Source organism: Drosophila teissieri, chromosome 2R (assembly GCF_016746235.2).
Source record: "Drosophila teissieri strain GT53w chromosome 2R, Prin_Dtei_1.1, whole genome shotgun sequence".
NCBI lineage: Eukaryota > Metazoa > Arthropoda > Insecta > Diptera > Drosophilidae > Drosophila > Drosophila teissieri.
In genome coordinates, this window is record NC_053030.1 from 4,672,609 (window position 1) to 4,691,826 (window position 19,218).

Consider the following 19,218-nt stretch of genomic DNA (forward strand, 5'->3'; position numbering starts at 1 on the left):
ACTGGGTGGTCACCTTGAGCTGAGGAAGCCTCCGCCTGGGTGGGATGTTGCATCTGGATAGTCACCAGGCATATAAGGGCCAAGGCACAGCCTTGACTCAGTTCCCGCTTCAAATGAAACATTTTACCCTATCACTCTTGCCTCGCGTTGATGGGAAACTGTAAGAAAGAAAACAAGGATGAAAAATTAGAAATGCAACATAAAGAAAAAACACAGCTGTCGTCGAAATACCACACCAAGAAGGATACATTTAACATTTACACTACAAATTGGTGTGACGCCTTTTGAATGCTTCATTATTATTATAGCATTCCTTGAACTTTTCTAGAAATGATCAAATTGCATCAAATTCAAAGCAATCCTATGTCTATAAAAATGTAAATTAATAAGAGTACATTATTTTTCTCAGGCATGTAAAACGTTTTCTATTTGATGGCAGCTGTCTTAATACAACAGTTTTTAGTTAACATTTTCCCTAGAACCACAAGAGAAAAATAAATATTCTTTTTAGAAGCATTTGCTCAAGCAATAGATTGAAAAACAAAGTTCATAGCGCAAAATACTTGTATTTCAGAGCAAACTCTTTTTTAGGTAGTTTTCCATTGAAATGCTTACACTGCACATTGAAAAAGCACTGAAGATAAAAGCGGCTTACCTATATTTTCAAAGTGAAAAACATATTTTGTCCAATGGAAAAGAATTTATGAGCGAATATTATTCATGACTACACTTGAATGAAGCCGCACACTCGAACATGTTCAATGTGTTTTTCTATTTAAAGCCCTCGAAAGGTTAGCTGCCAGAAAAACCCAACAGCTGCGCCAATGGCACCATTAGTTGCCACAGTTTTTATAGGAATTCACACATTTTACCAAATGATGTCATGGGTTAATGGCTTGTCTAATGGTCGGGGTCATCGGTTTTCCATTATTAAAAATTTAAAAATAATCAATACAACTGCAATTTGTGGCTCGTCCTCAGCATAGACGTGTGCTAGACAATGCGGAGGACCCTCATGTTTTTCACATCAAGTGTGAGGCCTTCCCTTCCGTTCATTGTAATTCGGTGCAGGCGTCATATGTTCACTTTGCAGCAAACAGAATAAGGCCAGGAAAAAGGCAATTGAATTATTTATAAGCGGAACACAACACATGCACGGCTCGAAGGGGAAAGAATTGCATCCGGTTGGTTGAGACCTTATGAATCCAGTCGGGATGCTGATAGACAGTTTTCCCTTGGGGCAGTACACCCGAGGCGAAATGGGGAGATTCCTCGAGTGGAGCCCTCATGACGAGAAGTGTCTGAACAATGGCCCGAAATGAGTATGCAGTATTATGCACAGCAGTTTCTCGACAGGAAGAGACACTTTCCCCCGAATGGGGCTGAATTTTCAAATATTGTTTTGGCTCTTTTTTGCTGTCGCAGCAGGCGGAAGTGGAATGTTAAGCCTTTGCAGCAGCATCGGGAGAAAGCTGGATTGCCTGGGGCGTTAAGTGCTGGCGAAATATTTTCTTAGGAGCTGGCTGTTGATGGCGATGCAACTTGTCGTATACGTGATAGTCTGCGTATACGTGATGTCAGCAAGGCGAGCCGGAAATTGAATTGTAGTTAAGACAGGGGCACGTTTCACGAAATAGTGTCGCCATGATGGGTAATAAGTAGATCATTCGAGGTTTTTCAAAAGCGCCTTTTAGGTATTAACTCGGCAACTGAAAGAGAATGATTTTCCAGGTTCTTTCAAAATATCTCAAAGAAAAGGGTTTTTCTAAAAAGAAAAGCCAATTTATCATATAAAGAATAACTATGTTTAAGTGTGGAAAGTGCTTTAATCCTTAACAACTGACGATACCCAATCGATCGCATGCCTTTTTATGATTTACCATTTGCAGTTCACCGCCATCCATCTCTTCAGATCTGTCTGTCCAAGCCTTAATCGAATTGACTTTCGCTTTCCCCTTTCCTGGCAGGTCCAGCCTTTGGCCAATGATATCTCGGAAATGTCCGCCGGAGAGTGATTTGTTGGACGGAAGCGTTGGCCAATTGCCCGGCGTAGTCCGACCACTTGGTATGGAAATTTGGTATCTGCCCGGGCTAGCAAGTGAGTGTTTGGCCGATGAAATGTGCCCCAAGACTGCGCGACATTTGGGACGTTTGTCAAAATTGAAAGTGATTTATCATCGTTCTCTGGCGACGCCTTCTTGTTGGCTTTTGACGAATGACGAATGAGTTGTGCGATGTCTCCTAGATAATGATGCTATTTACGTCCGAATGGTGGCCATTCCGCTTCTTGGTGGCCATTGAAGGAAGATCACGGTTTAGCAGGCTTTATAAAACAATGCGTCAACCAATAAATGGTACATGACAGGACGAATATTTTCGGGTTCTGGAATTGGGTTAGGAAAATCGCTTGATTGACACATAATAAGCAATCCCATTAACACATTGTTGAGCATCGAGGGCCTCTTTGGCAGTTTATCCCAAAACACTCGACACCAAGAGAAATGTATTTCTACACTTGATCTTGATAACTTATTAAGCATATTAATACAGCTCCTATGGTTCATAGAGTCAGAAATAAATAATGAGGTAAATACATGAGTATAAACGAAATCTATCTACCAAATCATCGACGTATATCTGTGTAAAAAAGGGATATTTAACCGTGTTCTTGTTGGGTAGTGTGATTTTTCCCCCAACGTCTCCTGAAGCGAAGCGTGAAAAACACATTGACGACGTTTAAATAGCCTTTACGGCATAGCGCAACTAATACATTGAACGCCCCAAAAAACAGACCTTAACACACACACGCATTACCCCCCACACACACACATGCACAACAGGTTGTTTTTGCTCATGTCGAGACTTTGACGAGGCTTTTCGCCCTCTTATTTGTGTGACACACAAATTTTATTTGCCTTTTATTTAACAATTTTTATTTCGCTCTGCGAAAAAGGTCATCTGGTGCTGGTCAGCCGGACCCAAACGCACAACCCCACCGCCGCCCTTCGAACCTTTAACTATTGCCCCAAAAAAAGGTTACTGTGCCCGGCTATCTAGCTGGCTTTATGGGACCCCAGCCCCTGGAAAGGGCATTAAAACGTTTTGACAAACACATTAGATGCCTTCGTCCTGGTCTGGCGGGGCTGCTCTCTGGTCCTAGGATCCTTTTCCCCTAAGCCAGCTACGTTGTAATCTTTTGTGTTTTATCAACATATTTGATGAGCCTTTGCTGCCGTTGCTGCTGGCTGACATTTTGTGGTTTTTGTGCTGCCTACTTTGTGGCTTTTGGGCGTTAATCATACGCCCTGTTGTACTGGGCCAGCCATGTGGTTAGTTTTTTGTGCCCGAAAATGTTTATAACTAATGAAATTAAATTGCCTGACACTTAGCTGATACCCTTCTCATTGGCTTCTTATTAGAAACTAAAACTTCTTTCTTTTCAATCTCAACTAATGCTTGCCTTTTTAGACTTGTTTTGGCGTTAATATTTATTTAAATTTCTAGGTGCTATGGGTTTCTATGGACAAACATTTATACAATTTTATATTTTGAAATGACCATCTCTAACATTTCTCGGAAGTTCTGACTTTAAGGTAAATATAGTTGTACCCATGTGGAGTGGAATTTTTTCAGTTGGTTCACACTGGCATTAATTAAACCGAGAAGGACGCAGCTGCCGGTTTTGAATACGACGCACGGATTCACCTCCCTCTTTCTGGTTTATGTTGGCATTCGTTCTGAAAGGAGTGCGATTGTGTAGGCGCCAAGTGAACTGTTGCGAACCAGAGGCAAGCAAACACCCACAAAAGTCATGTTGATTAAATTTTTTGCCAAGTTTGGTTTTTCTGCCACAATAATAAAATATGTGGGGCGAATACTGCCTCAGGTATGTGTTGCAGGAATGGGTCAATTGTATTTTTAGTAGCGCAGGGAGGAAAACTTGCACTATGAAAGGAACGATTTGAGATAAACTTAGGTGCGTCCTCTGGAGTAAACAATGTGTCGGGCATTATCGCATTGTCAAGAGACTGAACTTTTTCTTCTGTGTCTGCGAGGCAAATTGTAACTATGGCTTGTTAACGTTTTATTCTCTTTTTCAGATATTTCATATAAATGGGCTGAACAGAAAACTATGTAAATGGAAATATAAAGTGTTATATTTTTATTTAGCTGAGCACTAAATAAGGGCATAGTCAATCATAGCTGAAAAATAAATACACCAGTAATAGTATTCCACTCTTAGAATTCCTCATTTTAGAATAGCATTTTAATGTCTTTAGTCTGCAAATAGACTTTTTGGCTATTACCCTCCCCCGGAGGATGTTAGCAATTTGGCCAAACTTTGTTCGACACTCCCAGACACTCAAAGCTGCAGCCTTGGTGACTCCAGTGCGGCTACGTGATGCCGGAAGCAGGAAATGAATGTAATTTTCGGTTTGTTGTTTAGCATAGAAATGGCACAACCGATTGTTGTCTCGGCTCCTTTGTTTATGTTTTTCCACTTGGCCCAAATCGTTTTGTAGCTCCAGGGGGGTTTTACATTCCTAATTTGCCTTTTCCGTCACTTGCTTGTGACACCTGCAGATGGGCCTTAAAGCATAGTAACTTCAAATTTGATTAAAAAACGGTCTTTAAGGAATTTGCAAAGCTTTTGCGTTGATTGATTTGCTGCTGTCTGCTGTCTCGCTGGACTTTTTTCGGGTCAGGACCCCGGATACTACAAAGGAATTCGAACAAGGACGGGTGACATAAAGTACTAGGTGTCGGTCCCAATGAAGCTTAACTTTGGAGTATGGAGCTCATATTTATTGGTGACGAAAAGTTGCCCCCTGGCTTATACCAACAATTTGTTGTTCCTTTTTTTCGGGTTTGGCATCAAAACCAATAAATTCGATGGTAAGCGAATCAAATAAGTTACTGGAATTGAAGTTTTACTTTTGGCTTACCGACTGGAAGGTTTCCATTAAAATATTTTCGCTTAACATCCCATAAAATACAACAAAATGTAACCCTACAGTTCTTTAGGAATGCTAATCATCGATAAGTAGAAATCTAATGGATTCTTAAAAGAAGACGGCTACCTTTAAACTTTGATTGAGTGTCGCTTTTGAAAGACCCTTTTGGTCGATCCATTTGTATTCATTTACATAAGCAGCTTTATCAGCTTTTGGTGCAAGCCCAAAAAGGGAACTCAGTTTGCCAGTGTTTGTACTTGATGATGCGTTTAAGTTGTAAGTCTTTTGATTTAAAAGATTTTGCATAATCTCGAAGCGAAAAACAACTGACCACGTGCCAAGTCAAGGATTCAGATCTTAAATCTGCGAGCTTACACAGATGACAGAGAGTGGCAGAAGGTGAGTTGGGTTCTTTGGCCAAAAATTAATAGCCTGTCCAAAGTCAAAGTCGACAGACCACATGGGTCATCAATTGCTGCATGTTGGGCATTAGAAAACAAATAAAACACAACCAAAAACTCAAATTACAAATAACAACAAATAAGCACTTAAGCTCAAATATAAAGTCCTGCGAAAGAACAAGACCGAAGAAGGGCAAAGAAAGGCACCGGCAGCGGCAGTAGGCAACCCAAATCCAATATAAATTCATCAATATCCACTTCAAAATGTCTGCCCCAAAATGGCAAATATATGGCCACGGAGCCGAGCCGGCTTATGAAAAATCGAGGAAAATATGTTACGCACATAGATTCATTCAGTTTCCCCCCGCCTGCGTGTGAAAGTCAAGGAATGTCTAAGATTACACGGCAATTGATGTCTTTTTTGCGGGCCATTGTCTAATACCTTTTCGAAGGGAAAATCGTTTTAAAGCTTTAAAAAAATAAATAAATCTGGCATGGGTATGGGTACAAGGGCGTGTGGATTAGCAGCTTAACATTCCGCTTCTCATGCTTTTGCCATTATCAAAGCGTACAAATTGTAAACTTGCTGCCCTGCAACCCTCATAATCTTCGGTTGATAATCGCTGCAGACGAAAAGTTTTTGGCAGTAAGCGTAAGTTGCGGAAAGAAACTTTGGTTTTCGGTTAGTGAATGTAGATGTGCTATTTCATCGGGCTACTTTTTTCTACTTTTAGCGGAATTCTGTCGAGTTACTCAAATGAAATTAACAACTGAGTTGGCAGCGTAAAAGGTTAACAAGATGTTTGCCAAAGTTTTTAGCAAACTTTATTACAGAGAAAATATTACAGCATATGCTATTTAAGCAAATTTACGTTGGCTTACCTTAGGCGCTTCTATTTATACATTTATACATATCATACATTGATATTTTCAATATATTTGTTTATCTAGTTGAAAGTGCAAATTTGAAAGAGAAATCCTCGTGAAACATCTAAATTAAAATCAGTTTTAACAATTATATCAACACCATAACAATGTCAACGAGCAAATTAAAAGATGAATTCGATCCAGATTAAATTAAAATTTTTTAAATTCGTTTAAAGTTTAAACCCAGAGATATACAAATGCAAACACAATGATAGAGTCACTTGAAACAGTCGTCCGTCTTGCTTGGCCATCCATTATAATCAAAGTTAAGTTGCTATTAACTCCGAAGTTGCCATCAGCGCCAGGTGAGCATGGTGAGCTGGGCGATCCCTGGCCACGGAGCACCACAAAGTGCAGCCAATGTGCCAATAATGGCAATGAAATGTGCCCCGCCAGGGGAATCCCACTGCAAGTCTGGCTCAAACTGCGTTGCCAAGGCTCGGTCATTTGGCTTCGTGGCACGCAGCACATGGACATGGACAAGGACGGACTATATTGGCTGATGATGGCCACTATGGCAATGATGGTTTATTTATAAACACCAGACTTATTTGTCTGTCTACGCCACAGAATGAAACCATGATATGACTGGAAAGTAGTTTCAAGGTAAAACTATCAAGGCACTTGTGGCCCCAAGTCACTGGGAATTGGATCAAAGGGGCTCTTCGGGAAATTGTTCGCTTGTCAAAAGTACTTTAAAAGGGTCGAAAAGTGTGATCGTGACATAAAACCTCTTGAAAGTAAACTTAGCCCAAAAAGTATTCATATCTCTAAATTTGGTTGTTGGCAGAAACATTTATATTGTTTTATTTTGTGTATATATTACTACATAAGCACCTTACATGTATTAACTTATTATGCAATTTTTAGCGGGTTTCACAAGCTTTTTTAATATATTGTTAAATACATGGTTAGGGAGGTTTAAATGTGAAGGGTCCTGTTCGTTACAGATACGAACCAAAGTCGCATCCATAATTTGTTGCACCTGCACGTATCGGCCATCAGCACATTTATTTTGCTGTAATTTCGCCACATAAAATATGGTCATAAATCGCCGTTGACAACTTATTGAAAAGCGTAGATAAAGCAGCATCCAAAATTGTTACTCTGCTCGTTGTTTGTTCATTTGGCAGTACCATAATGTTGGGGCACGTGCTACGCTCCCATGCCAAGTGTTAAATGGTGCCCAACGATGGGGCTTATGGGTCGAGGGTTTCGGGGTTTCCCCTGGAAAACTGTTCAGTTCTTCAGTTCGCTACTCAGTGGTGGCAAGCGTGAAATTGAAATTTATGCTCTAATTACAAATGAATGCCCCGAACAGTAGGCTTTCATTATTGTGTAAGCGGCTTGCGAGGCTAATGCGCGACTCAAGTCAAGTGCTTTTTCTGTATTCTTCACGTTTCTACGGTTCACTCTTGTTTTGTTGTTTGTTTTGAGGAGCGGCTTTGTGGCTGAAATTTTCGGGCTAAGCTAATGAGAGTTGAGCTTTTATAAATTTTTAATCACTTTTTGAGGGAGACACTGAACTGGAGCGACAAGGCCTTCGTAGCTGAATGAATTTCTTTATTTAAGCAATTAGAGATTGATAAATATTTAAAGGAAAGTGGCCAAATCAATACGAATTTTGCATTAAAAATGTATGGGTAAACGCTTTAAATAAAAAAAATATTTATAAAACACATATGCGTTTAGTTAAAATAATAATTTAAATGCATTTATCAATACACCTATTTAAATTAGACTATTTATACCCGTTACTCGTATAGTAAAAGGGTATACTAGATTCGTTGAAAAGTATGTAACAGGTAGAAGGAAGCGTTTCCGACCATATAATTCGACCCACAAGCCGTCCTAAACTGGCACGCCCACACTTTTGAAAAATGTTTGGATATTTTTTTACATTTTAATTATTTGCCCAATATCTGTTTGCCACTTTTTTCGATTTGCCCAATACCTTTTTGCGACGCCAATTCTAACCTAAAATCTAAAAAACTGTTAAATTTCTCCTTTGCACTTCCACTAGTTGAGTAACAGGTATCAGATAGTCGGGGAACTCGCAAATCTCTGACTTATCTAAGCCAATTTAATTATATCCAATTACTAAATTAATTCGCGTATGTCATTAAATTCGAGACTGACGAAAACGATTTAGCATAATTTCAACGCAAGGCGTTTCTTTGAAGTGAGTGCTGGCGATTTGTAGTGAATCCTTGGTACTGTCGATGGCCAAATTCGGTGTTTCAGTTCCAATTCGATGGTAGACGCCAAATCACTTTGTAGACTCCGCTTAATGCCGGTACCTTTCTTCCTTACTTCTATTTTGGCCCGGCCCGGCTCGCTTTGACCTTTTCTTTTTTGAATGGATGAACAAAAACTTGAAATTGAACTGGCTGTTGTGGGCGGTGGAAAAAGTAGAATAGTAGGGAAGAAGTAGAATGAAGGACAAGTGGCCGTGCCAGTGTAATTACATACGCAATCAAATGGACAAAATCCCTGTGACAGTTTGTAAAGTTTTTTTTACGTTCAACCGTCTGACAGTTGAGGACATCCTTGGGCCATGCGCCGGGGGATCCTTACATCCTGCTATGTCGACAGCCAAAGACCACTGTTATTTTGTAGTTTGTTGGACTTTGCATACGCTTTGGCGGGGTTCCCCGGCATAATTGAAAGCCCATTAACATCGTTTACACGCTGAAGCGTGAAACAAGCGACAGTTTGTGTTAATTAATTAAATAACTCCGGCCGAACACCCGATGAAAAGACTTGCTGAGTGCTCTGCTGTGAGACGATAAGGCAAATTATGGCCCGAAAAGAGAAAGAGAAAATGTTTGGGGATAATGCCTGAGTTGCGGAAAATCGGTGACCAAAATTCAATTAATCAAGGTGCTGTTCCCAAAACTTGTTCTGTGATATTTGTATACCCTTACTCGAAGAGTACACGCTGAAGCTCTATTCGTTCAAAAGAATGTTAAATGTAGAAGAAAGCTTTTCCTATAAAGTATGTATAAATTGTTGATAACTACCGCGTCGATATGGCCATCTCCGTGTGTCCTTCCATCCGTCCGTCTGTCTGTCCGTATGAACCATAAAAGCTGCTACAAAGCTAGAATTAGGCATGCAGATTCTAAATTCACACAGATTCTAAAGCCAGCCACTCTCACAATTTGGACATTTTTTTAGTTATTTTGTTTTCTTATTTTTTGCGCATTTCTATCGATACCAACAAAGTTGTATTACAATAAGTTCAAACGGCCCCAGGTTACCCTAGTTAACAATCTGAGTAGAAGAGAACGCTATAGTCGAGTTCCCCGACCATCAGATACCCGGTACTCAGCTAGTGGAAGTGCGAAAAATAAATTTGGACATTTTTCTGGCATACTATAGAAATAGGTTAACAAAAATAATTAAATTAAAAAATGTTTCAAAAGCTTGCGTGGCAGTTTTGGGCGGTTCGTGGGCGTTAGAATGTTTTTTTAACAAATCGATACTCCCACTAGTTGAGTAACGGGTATCTAGTAGTCGATAAATCAGACGAGCGTTCCCTCTCGTTATTAAATGCCCATTAAGTGCTAGTATGCAAATGGAAGGGATTTATTTTAGTTTTCCTTCTGCTTATTTAAAGGACAATGCTTTGAAACTAACTTAACCTTTGGAATTCATTAACGCACTTTTAAGCTCTTTAGTGGTTGAAATGTTATTTCATGTAACGCCCATATATATATTTCAACAAAAAAGGAACCTATTGATTTATCTGTACCTTAGCTAGTGAAAGTGCGGGTCTTGACAAAGTGGCGTTGTGGCAAGTTTTGTTTTGGACTAATTGAATATCAAAAATGTCAACTTGGCGGTTTGGGCCGAGTGGCCAAAAGTTTTGCAATCGATAGAATTATAAGACTAATACAAAATGAAAAATATCAAAACATTTCAAAGTGGCCAGTTTTCTTAAGTGGCCAACATGAATCGACAAACTGGCTATGTCTCAGGCCAACCAATTTGAATTCGACATAGGACAGACAAAAAAAAAAACGGACACAAGACAAAAAAGACGCTATGATCTGATCAAAATATATACATATAAACCTTCTGTGTTTACCACGATTGCCCCCAACGGATTTTAGGGGACAATCGGCCAAAAGACCATGGAAGGCCGATGAGTTAGTAAACTGTTAATCTGATTCTAGACGTTTTTAAATTAAATAGGCTAACGGGTTAGTGTTTATTCATCAGTGTTTGAGCAATGACTGAGAGATATCCCATTTATTTACTTCAAGTTAAAGCAAAAAGGGTTTGTTATTTTTTTTTTTAATTTTAGCATTTAATATCCTTTCAACAACTGCGATGAACAAAATCTGTACGTGACCTTTGCCCCTGAAATGTCGAGGGGCTGAAAAAGTTTGAAGCTGAAAATCGTTGACTCTCTGGCACTCAGACGCTATTCATAATTGACTTTTCTAGTGGCGGAACGAATTTTGCAATGCAATTAAAATTGTTGTTCAGTTCGCACCCAACTTTCTCGTGGCCAAGCTAATTAGCATGAACTCTTTCAATTCATTTCACTTCCACATCCGGCGAATCATAAATAACTTAGCACTGGGAGACACAATTGAAGATGTCGAAGTGGAACAGCTGTCAGTCGGTGATTTCCGTTTCCGTTCGCTCGCTTAACCTTAAATTCGACTTTTTGAATTATGTAAAAATAAAAAATCATGGCATTTTTTCAGGCTAAGGACTTCGTTTTGCGGAAATGGAACAGCTCCCAGAGGTCCCGAAAAATACGTTTTGGGGTAATGTCGTCGAGAACGTGCTTAAAAAAATAGGGCCACGTGCAGCAATATACGCAATTTTGGCATTGCGCAGACACAAATGTATTTTTTATGTTTTGGTTTTCTTTTTTGTCCACTTATGAGTCCCATAAGAGTCGGAAGGTGTTTGTCATTTGTTTGCGTTTTCTATGATTTGCTGCTTGGCCCTGTAATGCTGTTAATATGCAGCTTACCAGCCATGTTACTGTTTCACACACTTTGGCTTAATCAATTTATGAAGCGAACTGTATAAGGAGCACGATCCTGTTTGACGTTTAGGTTGTTTTTGGGCCAAGGGAACGTACTTGACGACCCACCAAGGAGGTCACATGCTCAATCCATAAAAAACCGTTGCCAAATGTTCATTGTTTTGTGCCCTGACTGTTTACATTAAACCATTAGCTAATTCTGAAAATATTGCTGAAAGGTGGCTTTAATTAAGTGTAACTCTCACTGATTTAAAAATGATGTGTTGTCTTAAGTGCTAAAATTACTTTGAAGTCTTTGACGTCAGTGAGCTGACCAGAATGTCATAATTAATTTTATTTAGAAGTAGTAGCTTGATAAAAGAAAAAACATTCTTTTCCATTTAGTTTTTATGATTCGTCGTGTTAGAACAGTCCCACTTTTAATTACACTATTCCAGTCATTAATTAAAAGGCAATCACAAAGACAGCAATTGTGTAACTAACTTTGTAGGAGCACACCATTTAAACAATAGAAACGCAAAGTGGAAACGGCGGGGTAGCTTTCATGGTCAATAAAAGGACTCGGAGGACGAAAGGCAACTGCAATTACAATATGAAACCTAATGCTCCGCTAAATATGAAAACAGCACAACTAACTAAAGCCCAACTAAGCCGGATTCCGACACCTCCACTTCCAGTTCTCCTCTTGGGCCTTGGGCCACCCAATTCGTCGGGTTATTAAATAGATAAAGCCTGTGGCAAAGGCGGCAAAGTAGCAAAAAGCAAAACCCAGACCGAAAACCCCAAGGATTCTTGGGGGCGACCATTATGGCAAATCCCTTTAGTTTGCCGCTCTCGCAGCCGTTTCTATTTGCACATCGTTTTGTAATGTAATGCGAGTTGTTGCGACAAATTGCTGGGGATTTGGAGCCACTCGAATGTCTGCCCCCAATGAAAGCGTCTCACCCATTCAACCATTCCGCCCTGGGAACATGCAACTGGGAACTGAGAACTGGGAAAGGGAACTTTGGAGCCTGGGACGATGGGCGATTGGCAGTGTCAGTCGGTCGGTTGAATTGTAAACCGTAGTGTGGCATGCAGTCGGACTTAAGAGGTGAATGGCTTGAGCTTACGCCGCTTGCAACATCTATTTTCTTCCATCTGTCCCCTCATTTAAGCAAATTTCACACAAAGCCCTCGACTGAGGCAGTTTTGGTATTGGGTTCTCTGCCATCCTAAGCGAACTGAAAGCCGAGACTGTTGTTCCAGCACTGTAAGATCTTGTTTGCGTTGCATGCACTTCAACTGGTTTTCAATTGCAGTTGGATCGGAGAATAGAAGTAAGTGCCAAGACATATAGCTGTGTAATCAGGGGTTTCTGCTCAAGAAGTATGGAATTGATAAATGAAATTGAAATTTTCTTTTACTCTAACTACATAAATTATATAAAATCGAAGCTACAAAATATCCATAATAGGAAACTTATTGATTTGTGTATTGATTTTGTAAAATCAATTTGTTCATAATAATAAACTCATATTTAAATGTTTGATCTATAAGTTAAAACTTAAATTTGCAGAAGTTGGCTTACTAATTAATGATATTTTAAAAATTAATTTATTTATTTTTAAAGCACGGCTACAATCGTTTTTCCTTTTGGGTAAGACCTCCTTTTTAAAGTATATGTGTCCAGATATAAGCTATTTATTGGCTAAATTAATGGCATGCTTCTGGCTGCTTTAGCAATTTATTTTAGGAGTTCAGAGTGCTGTGAAGAACCCGCAAATCAGACACAAAAAGTGCTCCCTTTAGTTGGCATCTTAAATTCCGGGAATTTATTTCTTCAACTGAACCTTCAACTGAATCAAAACGATTTCGCCTACCTGAGGCAAAAGTTACTGACACCACGAGGGCGTTCATTAAATTAATTTTGCAGCTTTTGATCGATGGGGGCACTTTCTACTTTCTGCTTAACCAATATATGTAATTAATAATCCAGGAGAGCTACAGTCACGGCAAACGGCGAGAGCATTGAAAGGCATTTCATTAAGAAATTGCAAGGAGCACTCAACGTGAGCTGAGTGTATCGAAGGGAATGGAATTGTGTTATTCGCTGAGACCCATAAATTGTATAAGCATTTGCATTTGGAGAAGTGCACGCCAGGTCGTCCTGAAAGTTACGTAAAGCGTTTCCCTGAAGGGGTTTCATTGACTTTTACATAAGCTCATGTTCATATCCTTGCAAGCGATCTTCTTCCGCCTTGCTGGGTAAGTAGTTGAAAGTTTTGTCGGTGACAAAAGTATCTAAACTTAGCATCGCTGAATGGCTAATGTCATTGGCATCCGCAGTACGGTTCACTAATCGGGCCATTACTTTCCATATTTGCCCGCTTTCATTGGGGGTCAATTGGAAGGGAGAAAGGAGGTCCTTTTGACAGGTGGCATAACAGCAGGACACACAATACTTTCGGTTCAGTTCCCATATTCCCCATTTGCCATTTCCCATTTTCCATTTCCCATTGCCAAACAAAGGTCCATTGATATCGCAAGTGGATCGGAATAGAGGTGGCTTTACCATGTGGTTTTTATGCCCCAGCTACGACAAGAGTCTAGACAAGAGTGAAAATGCAGTTTGTGAGTTTGTCCAGTCGCCACTTTCGGTTCAACGAAAGTGGCTCAAATGATTGGCAACATAATGTGCAAGACTTCTTTGGCAGCTTTACATTGAAAGCATTTGTTTGGTAACTGACTGCAAAGTCGAAACGAAATTTCTATCTAAATCTACATATTTTGTTCGACAAAAGTTAATTTTTATTGAATTTGGGTAAAATATTCAGTGAGAAATACTAAATTGACTAAAATGTCAGATCTATTTAAAAGCTCGTAGAAAGCTTTTAAAGTGGTTATAAATATCGGGATGACACTAAACCAAATAATATGATTTGGCTGAATCTTCCATTAAGACAATAACTTTTTGTTGACAACATCAAAAAAGAATAACATGCTCATAGAAAACCTGTTTAAACCTTGAGTATGTATACTTCCTTATAGGTTTTACCTTCTCTCTTGAGTTGCTCTTAGTTAGGATCCCTCACGAAAGTTTCCAGCTTACCTACAAATCACCTTCGATTGATTACCATTTGTTCGTACTCCCCGCAATTTGTCTTCCAGCTTTCGCTTTCAAATCGCCTGCAAACTTCAATTCGTTTATTTCTTCTTTGATTTTTTCAGCCACAAATCGATAGCTTAATTAAGCGTGAGAATTTCTCTGGCTTTATTAATAGGTTGCCTTGGGGTACGGTACGTCCGTATGGAACTACTCGCACTCGGGAGGGATTATCACTGCCATCATCTGCTGGCCGCAGGTCAATTAGTCAAAATGCTGGCCGGCACCTGCTCCTGTGATGCATCCTTGGTTCTATCCAGTTTCGTTGGCCATCACCTGGTCAATATTTGCTCACTTAAACGTGCCTTAGAGTCGTTAAATCTGGCACGCCCACTTCGGATGGCCATCTGTTTTGCCTCCCTTTTTGCCGATAAATGTGTAAGGTTAAAGCTAAAAATATGCTTTAAATTTTCGGAACCGAACGACAGTCTCAACCCTTTGATACAAGTTTCCCTTCAATTTCGCCTGCCGGAAACTGTGCAACAAGTATTTTTTGCTGCCATGCCTATAAATTAGTGTCAGCCATGATTAAATTTCCTGAAGCCTTGTGGTTATCTAGCAAGGGGCGTGGCAAGGTCATTAAGTGGCAAGCGCTCGGCTTCCAGTGAGCTGGCTTATCACTAACAAATTGCACATACGCCATGGTTGACTTGAACTGATGACAGGCCATCGGATGCAGCTAAAATTACACATGCAGTTAGTTAAAACTGCTGACACATTTGCCTGACCCGACCTGGCCACCGCCACCGCTTCCCCCTGCACCTACCGCCTCCGATAGGCCACGCCCCCCACGCCCAAAGTGGAGCAGCAGCTGTTGGGGATGCGAATGAATTTCCGTTATGAACTAAGCCAGGCGAGTGGGCGGGTGGACGCCTTTGGGAAAGTGTGTGTTATTTGCACACAAGTGTTGCCCACTTTATGCGGCTGGAAGAGGCTATTTCGGCGAATTATGTATTTCCAATTTTAACAAACTAATATAATTTGACAAAAATGTGTCATTAGGATTTAAAATTGTTCAGAAAGTACAAGTTAGTCTTTCAAAAGTGTCTAAAAGTATGCCTCAATATGCTTTCTTTACTGCATACTTCTGGCCTAGATTTCAGCTCCGTTTATTCTTATACTATTCTTAAATGTTATGTGCGAGTTTTGAAAACCTCGTCTGTCTAGTATTTCAGTTTAAAGTAAGAAAAAGGCCAAAAGAGCACCACTTGGTCGAACCGTGTACGTTGTTGCGTGTTTGTTCACACGCTTTGCACTCGTCATAATAATAAAATGTCCCAGGTCGACCACCCACCCCCTCCCGTGTATCTTCTGAGCGCAACACGTGAACAATGGCAATTGTCTTGGCCTGACATTCTGGCACAGGTAATACAGGTAGTGAAGATAGATGGATGAGCAGCGCTAGCTGAAAGATTATACACGCGCTTGTTCAGCTTCCTGTGCGACACCATGAATGAAAGTGATGAAAGTTGGCCATATTTATGATAACTCGTTTTTGGATTTTATTTCAAGTTGCTTACAAGGAGTAGTACGGAGCTGAACAGAAGCACTTCAAAGTATCCGCATCAATTTAATACACAGAGAAAAGAAATAGTAAAATACTTTTAAGACGGGAGCTACTATTGAATTTATATTAGTATACTTTCCGACACGGCTTTAACAAGATTGATTTTAAATAAGCGTATCTTGAAATACCTCCAAGTTTACAGACTTTTCAAAAAGAAGAAAATTCAAGGGCGTATTATAAATCTGCGGAAAGGAACTTTCCAATCAAGATGGTTTCTTTTACCTAATGATTCTGCCACCCGCTTTTGTCTTCCAGAAACCGTTTCTTTTTCGGGACGGCTCAGCTTTGTTGGGTCTGTTTCACCAAGTTTTTTATTCCACCGAGCAGAACAATGCGCTTGTCAGCTTCCTGAGATTCTAGAGACTCCTTCAAGTGCTAATATGCCCATTAAAAGGCACCCACTTCGAAATGAGCAGCACACAGACAATTGCTGTGAGTGACTGCACACAATGAGCATGCGGAAACTGTCACGGAAAAGGAAAAGCGGAAAAGCGAAAGTGGGGGTTGACCCAAAAAAACATTCGGCTTTTGTCGCGACTTGAGTGCATTGCCAAGGAGATGAGAGCTCGGAAAACTCGCGGATATTTATCCATACGATATACTGTTGATTTAAGACTTCAGGTTCTGCACTTAGAAACATGCCATCAATCAACGTAGTTTATGCTGTGGTAATTACTGCGGTCATGTTAATGTTACTGGGATTGAAATTGAATTACCCAGAACTGACAAGCCCTGATTATATCTATGCTCGTGGCGCTCAGCTCTCATGCTCATTATGTCACAAATTGACGTTTTATTGGAATCTTATTAGCCGTTTGCATTCCGTCTCTAATTAAAATGGTCACGCCTTGGGCGAATGCGCCTTCCTGCTCGAAGGGATCAGTTCTCGGGAAATTATGCATTTTCAGTAATATGGCAGTTGCGCAACGTACATATGTGCTTGTCGGAAATCGACAAGCAATTATCAAGAAAGCTGCCTCAAATCCATATGCCACTCACTATGGCTAACAATTTTCGCACTGAAACTTGACCCAAAGGCTTCAGGGACGGTTATTGGTGCGCTTTAAAGGCTTTTATACCCCCAAAAAAAATGGCAACGCTAATGGGTGGCGGCGGAAAGTCAAAAGACTCCGGCCCTGAATGTGTGATTCAGCTGGCAACTTAAAGTGGCACAGCTGTTGCATGCTGCATATTGAAGAGGCCATGAAAACTCCTAACTTTCCATTTGGGCACACACGGGGGTTGAATGTCAATGCGCCTTAATTTTCTGGACCCCTCAGGCAGATATTTCCTAATTAAGTCCGATTTGGGTAGTACTTTTTAATAATTCATAATCAACAAAATCGCTTTTACCAAATAAAGTAAAAAATGTTGCGTTTTATAACATAAGTAGTTTTCCGCGCTAGTAAACAATTAGTTGTTGGGAAATGTTGGTACCTTCTAATGTCAAAATGCCAATTGACGGTTTAGCTAGCACATTGTTAGCAGCTCAACTTTGGTTTCGATTCCCACGGGCACTTATTGCGACCTCCTAATTAAATCTAAGTACTCGTTATCCTGTAAGGCCTTTGTCCTTTTTTATAAAAAAAAATAACACATAAACGCCTCTGATTGCGTTAACCTTTGAGGTAATTACGGATTAGTTGCTCTGACCTACGCGATAACTACCTACCTCCTGTTAGACAGAGCCACTTGAGCTCATAAAGAATGCATATGGGGAAGGGCAAACAAGCAGTCGTCCATCAATTGCTCGACTATCCAGTGCCAATCGAAAGTGAATTGATAAATAGGCAATGAGGCCAGCCGAAGGCTTGCAAAAGACCTATCGATTTTGAGTCGAGTAGTGCGTGGGCGAATGTAATATGGCTTAAAGAGCTGGTCGTTTTGCGACCAATACACATCCGACTCGGTCTGCCCGCAACTGTCCCATTTGCGGTTGGGAGAACGCAGTTACAAAGCAATACTAAGGCTGCGGCTTTGTGGCCCAAATGTCATAGACCAATTTCTGTTTGGACTGCTGTTGCCGTCATTTCCTTGGCCGAATCGAATGTCTCGGCTGCGTCACGGATGTGTTTAATTAGATGCATTTCATTTCGGCCAATAGAGCTTAAATTAACCACTAATATTTATCGACGACGATTATGGAGTAAACGATATTTTGCCTTCTATGCATAGGACATGAATATGGATATTTAATTAAATGTTTTACATCAGGCGGCTTACTTTGCAAATGAAATCGATTGAAACTTCCATAATTTTTCTCATATGGGACCTGTAACACAGTATTTATATTTGCCACATAACATAAATTCCGAATGACATTTGATGTTTGGTAAAAATTATAATACAGCTGCAAATGGTGCAGAGTGCGCAAAATGTGTTTTTCTCAATTTTCAATTTTAATACCCAGCGTGGGTATGCCCCTGCGGCATATTGATGTTGGCCACTCCCCTGTCTCCTATTTTGCCCCTCCTCCTTTTTGAATGTCCTGTCAATTTTTTGATGGCCACTTTACGCCATTTTATGTGACACGCAAAGCCATCCATGAATAGTCATGTCATACACTTGTTTATGGCCAAGTGTGCAATGGGCTTTATTTATTTCACTCGGCTTTTAAGCTTCCCTAAAGTGGTTGTTAAGCTGTAAATATTCAACCGAAGCTGGAATTTTTGGTGTTACATTTCGGACTGGGTTCGGTTTCGGATCAGTACCCTTGCGGAAAGTGAGTCAAGCATATAGGAACCAGTCCCTTTAAAAGGAAACTTATTTATTTCATTGATAATATTGTATTTAGAAGAAATTAATTTATGGTTTCGATAGCATTTGATAATGCTGAAAAACTATTGCTGCTGCATTTTCACTTAGCTAATTATTTTTTTTTTTTTTGCATTGCTAACGCAGTTTTTGGTATTCTGATTTCTACAAATCTGTCATGGCCGAAATTAAGAGTAGCTGGATAATTTACCTTAATTCAGACAAGAAAGTTAAAATCGTCGTGGTCGACTGATAAAGAATATTGCCCTAATGCAAACAACTTGACTTGGTTAATACAAGTCACTTGGCAGTATAAGTCGCCAAATGTGTTGCAAAATGCTAACGTAAATGAAGTCTACAGCCGACGGCTAAGCGTAATGCCAAATTGTGTTTACAGTATTCAAATGAACATTCCTCGCCGCCAGAAGTCCATCAACAAGTGCAGAGCATGGAGTACA

General features: G+C 40.1%; 1 protein-coding gene across 1 annotated transcript in view; it reads right to left on the reverse strand.

Moving 5' to 3' along the window:
• The window catches only part of LOC122613622 (short neuropeptide F), a 30,457-nt gene that overhangs the window by 2,169 nt on the left and 9,070 nt on the right, over window positions 1-19,218 (reverse strand). The window contains exon 2 of the mRNA XM_043787867.1: window positions 14-158. Within this exon, the coding sequence (XP_043643802.1) occupies window positions 14-122 (109 nt within the window). The 5' untranslated portion in view covers window positions 123-158. The remainder of the gene's footprint in view (window positions 1-13; window positions 159-19,218) is intronic.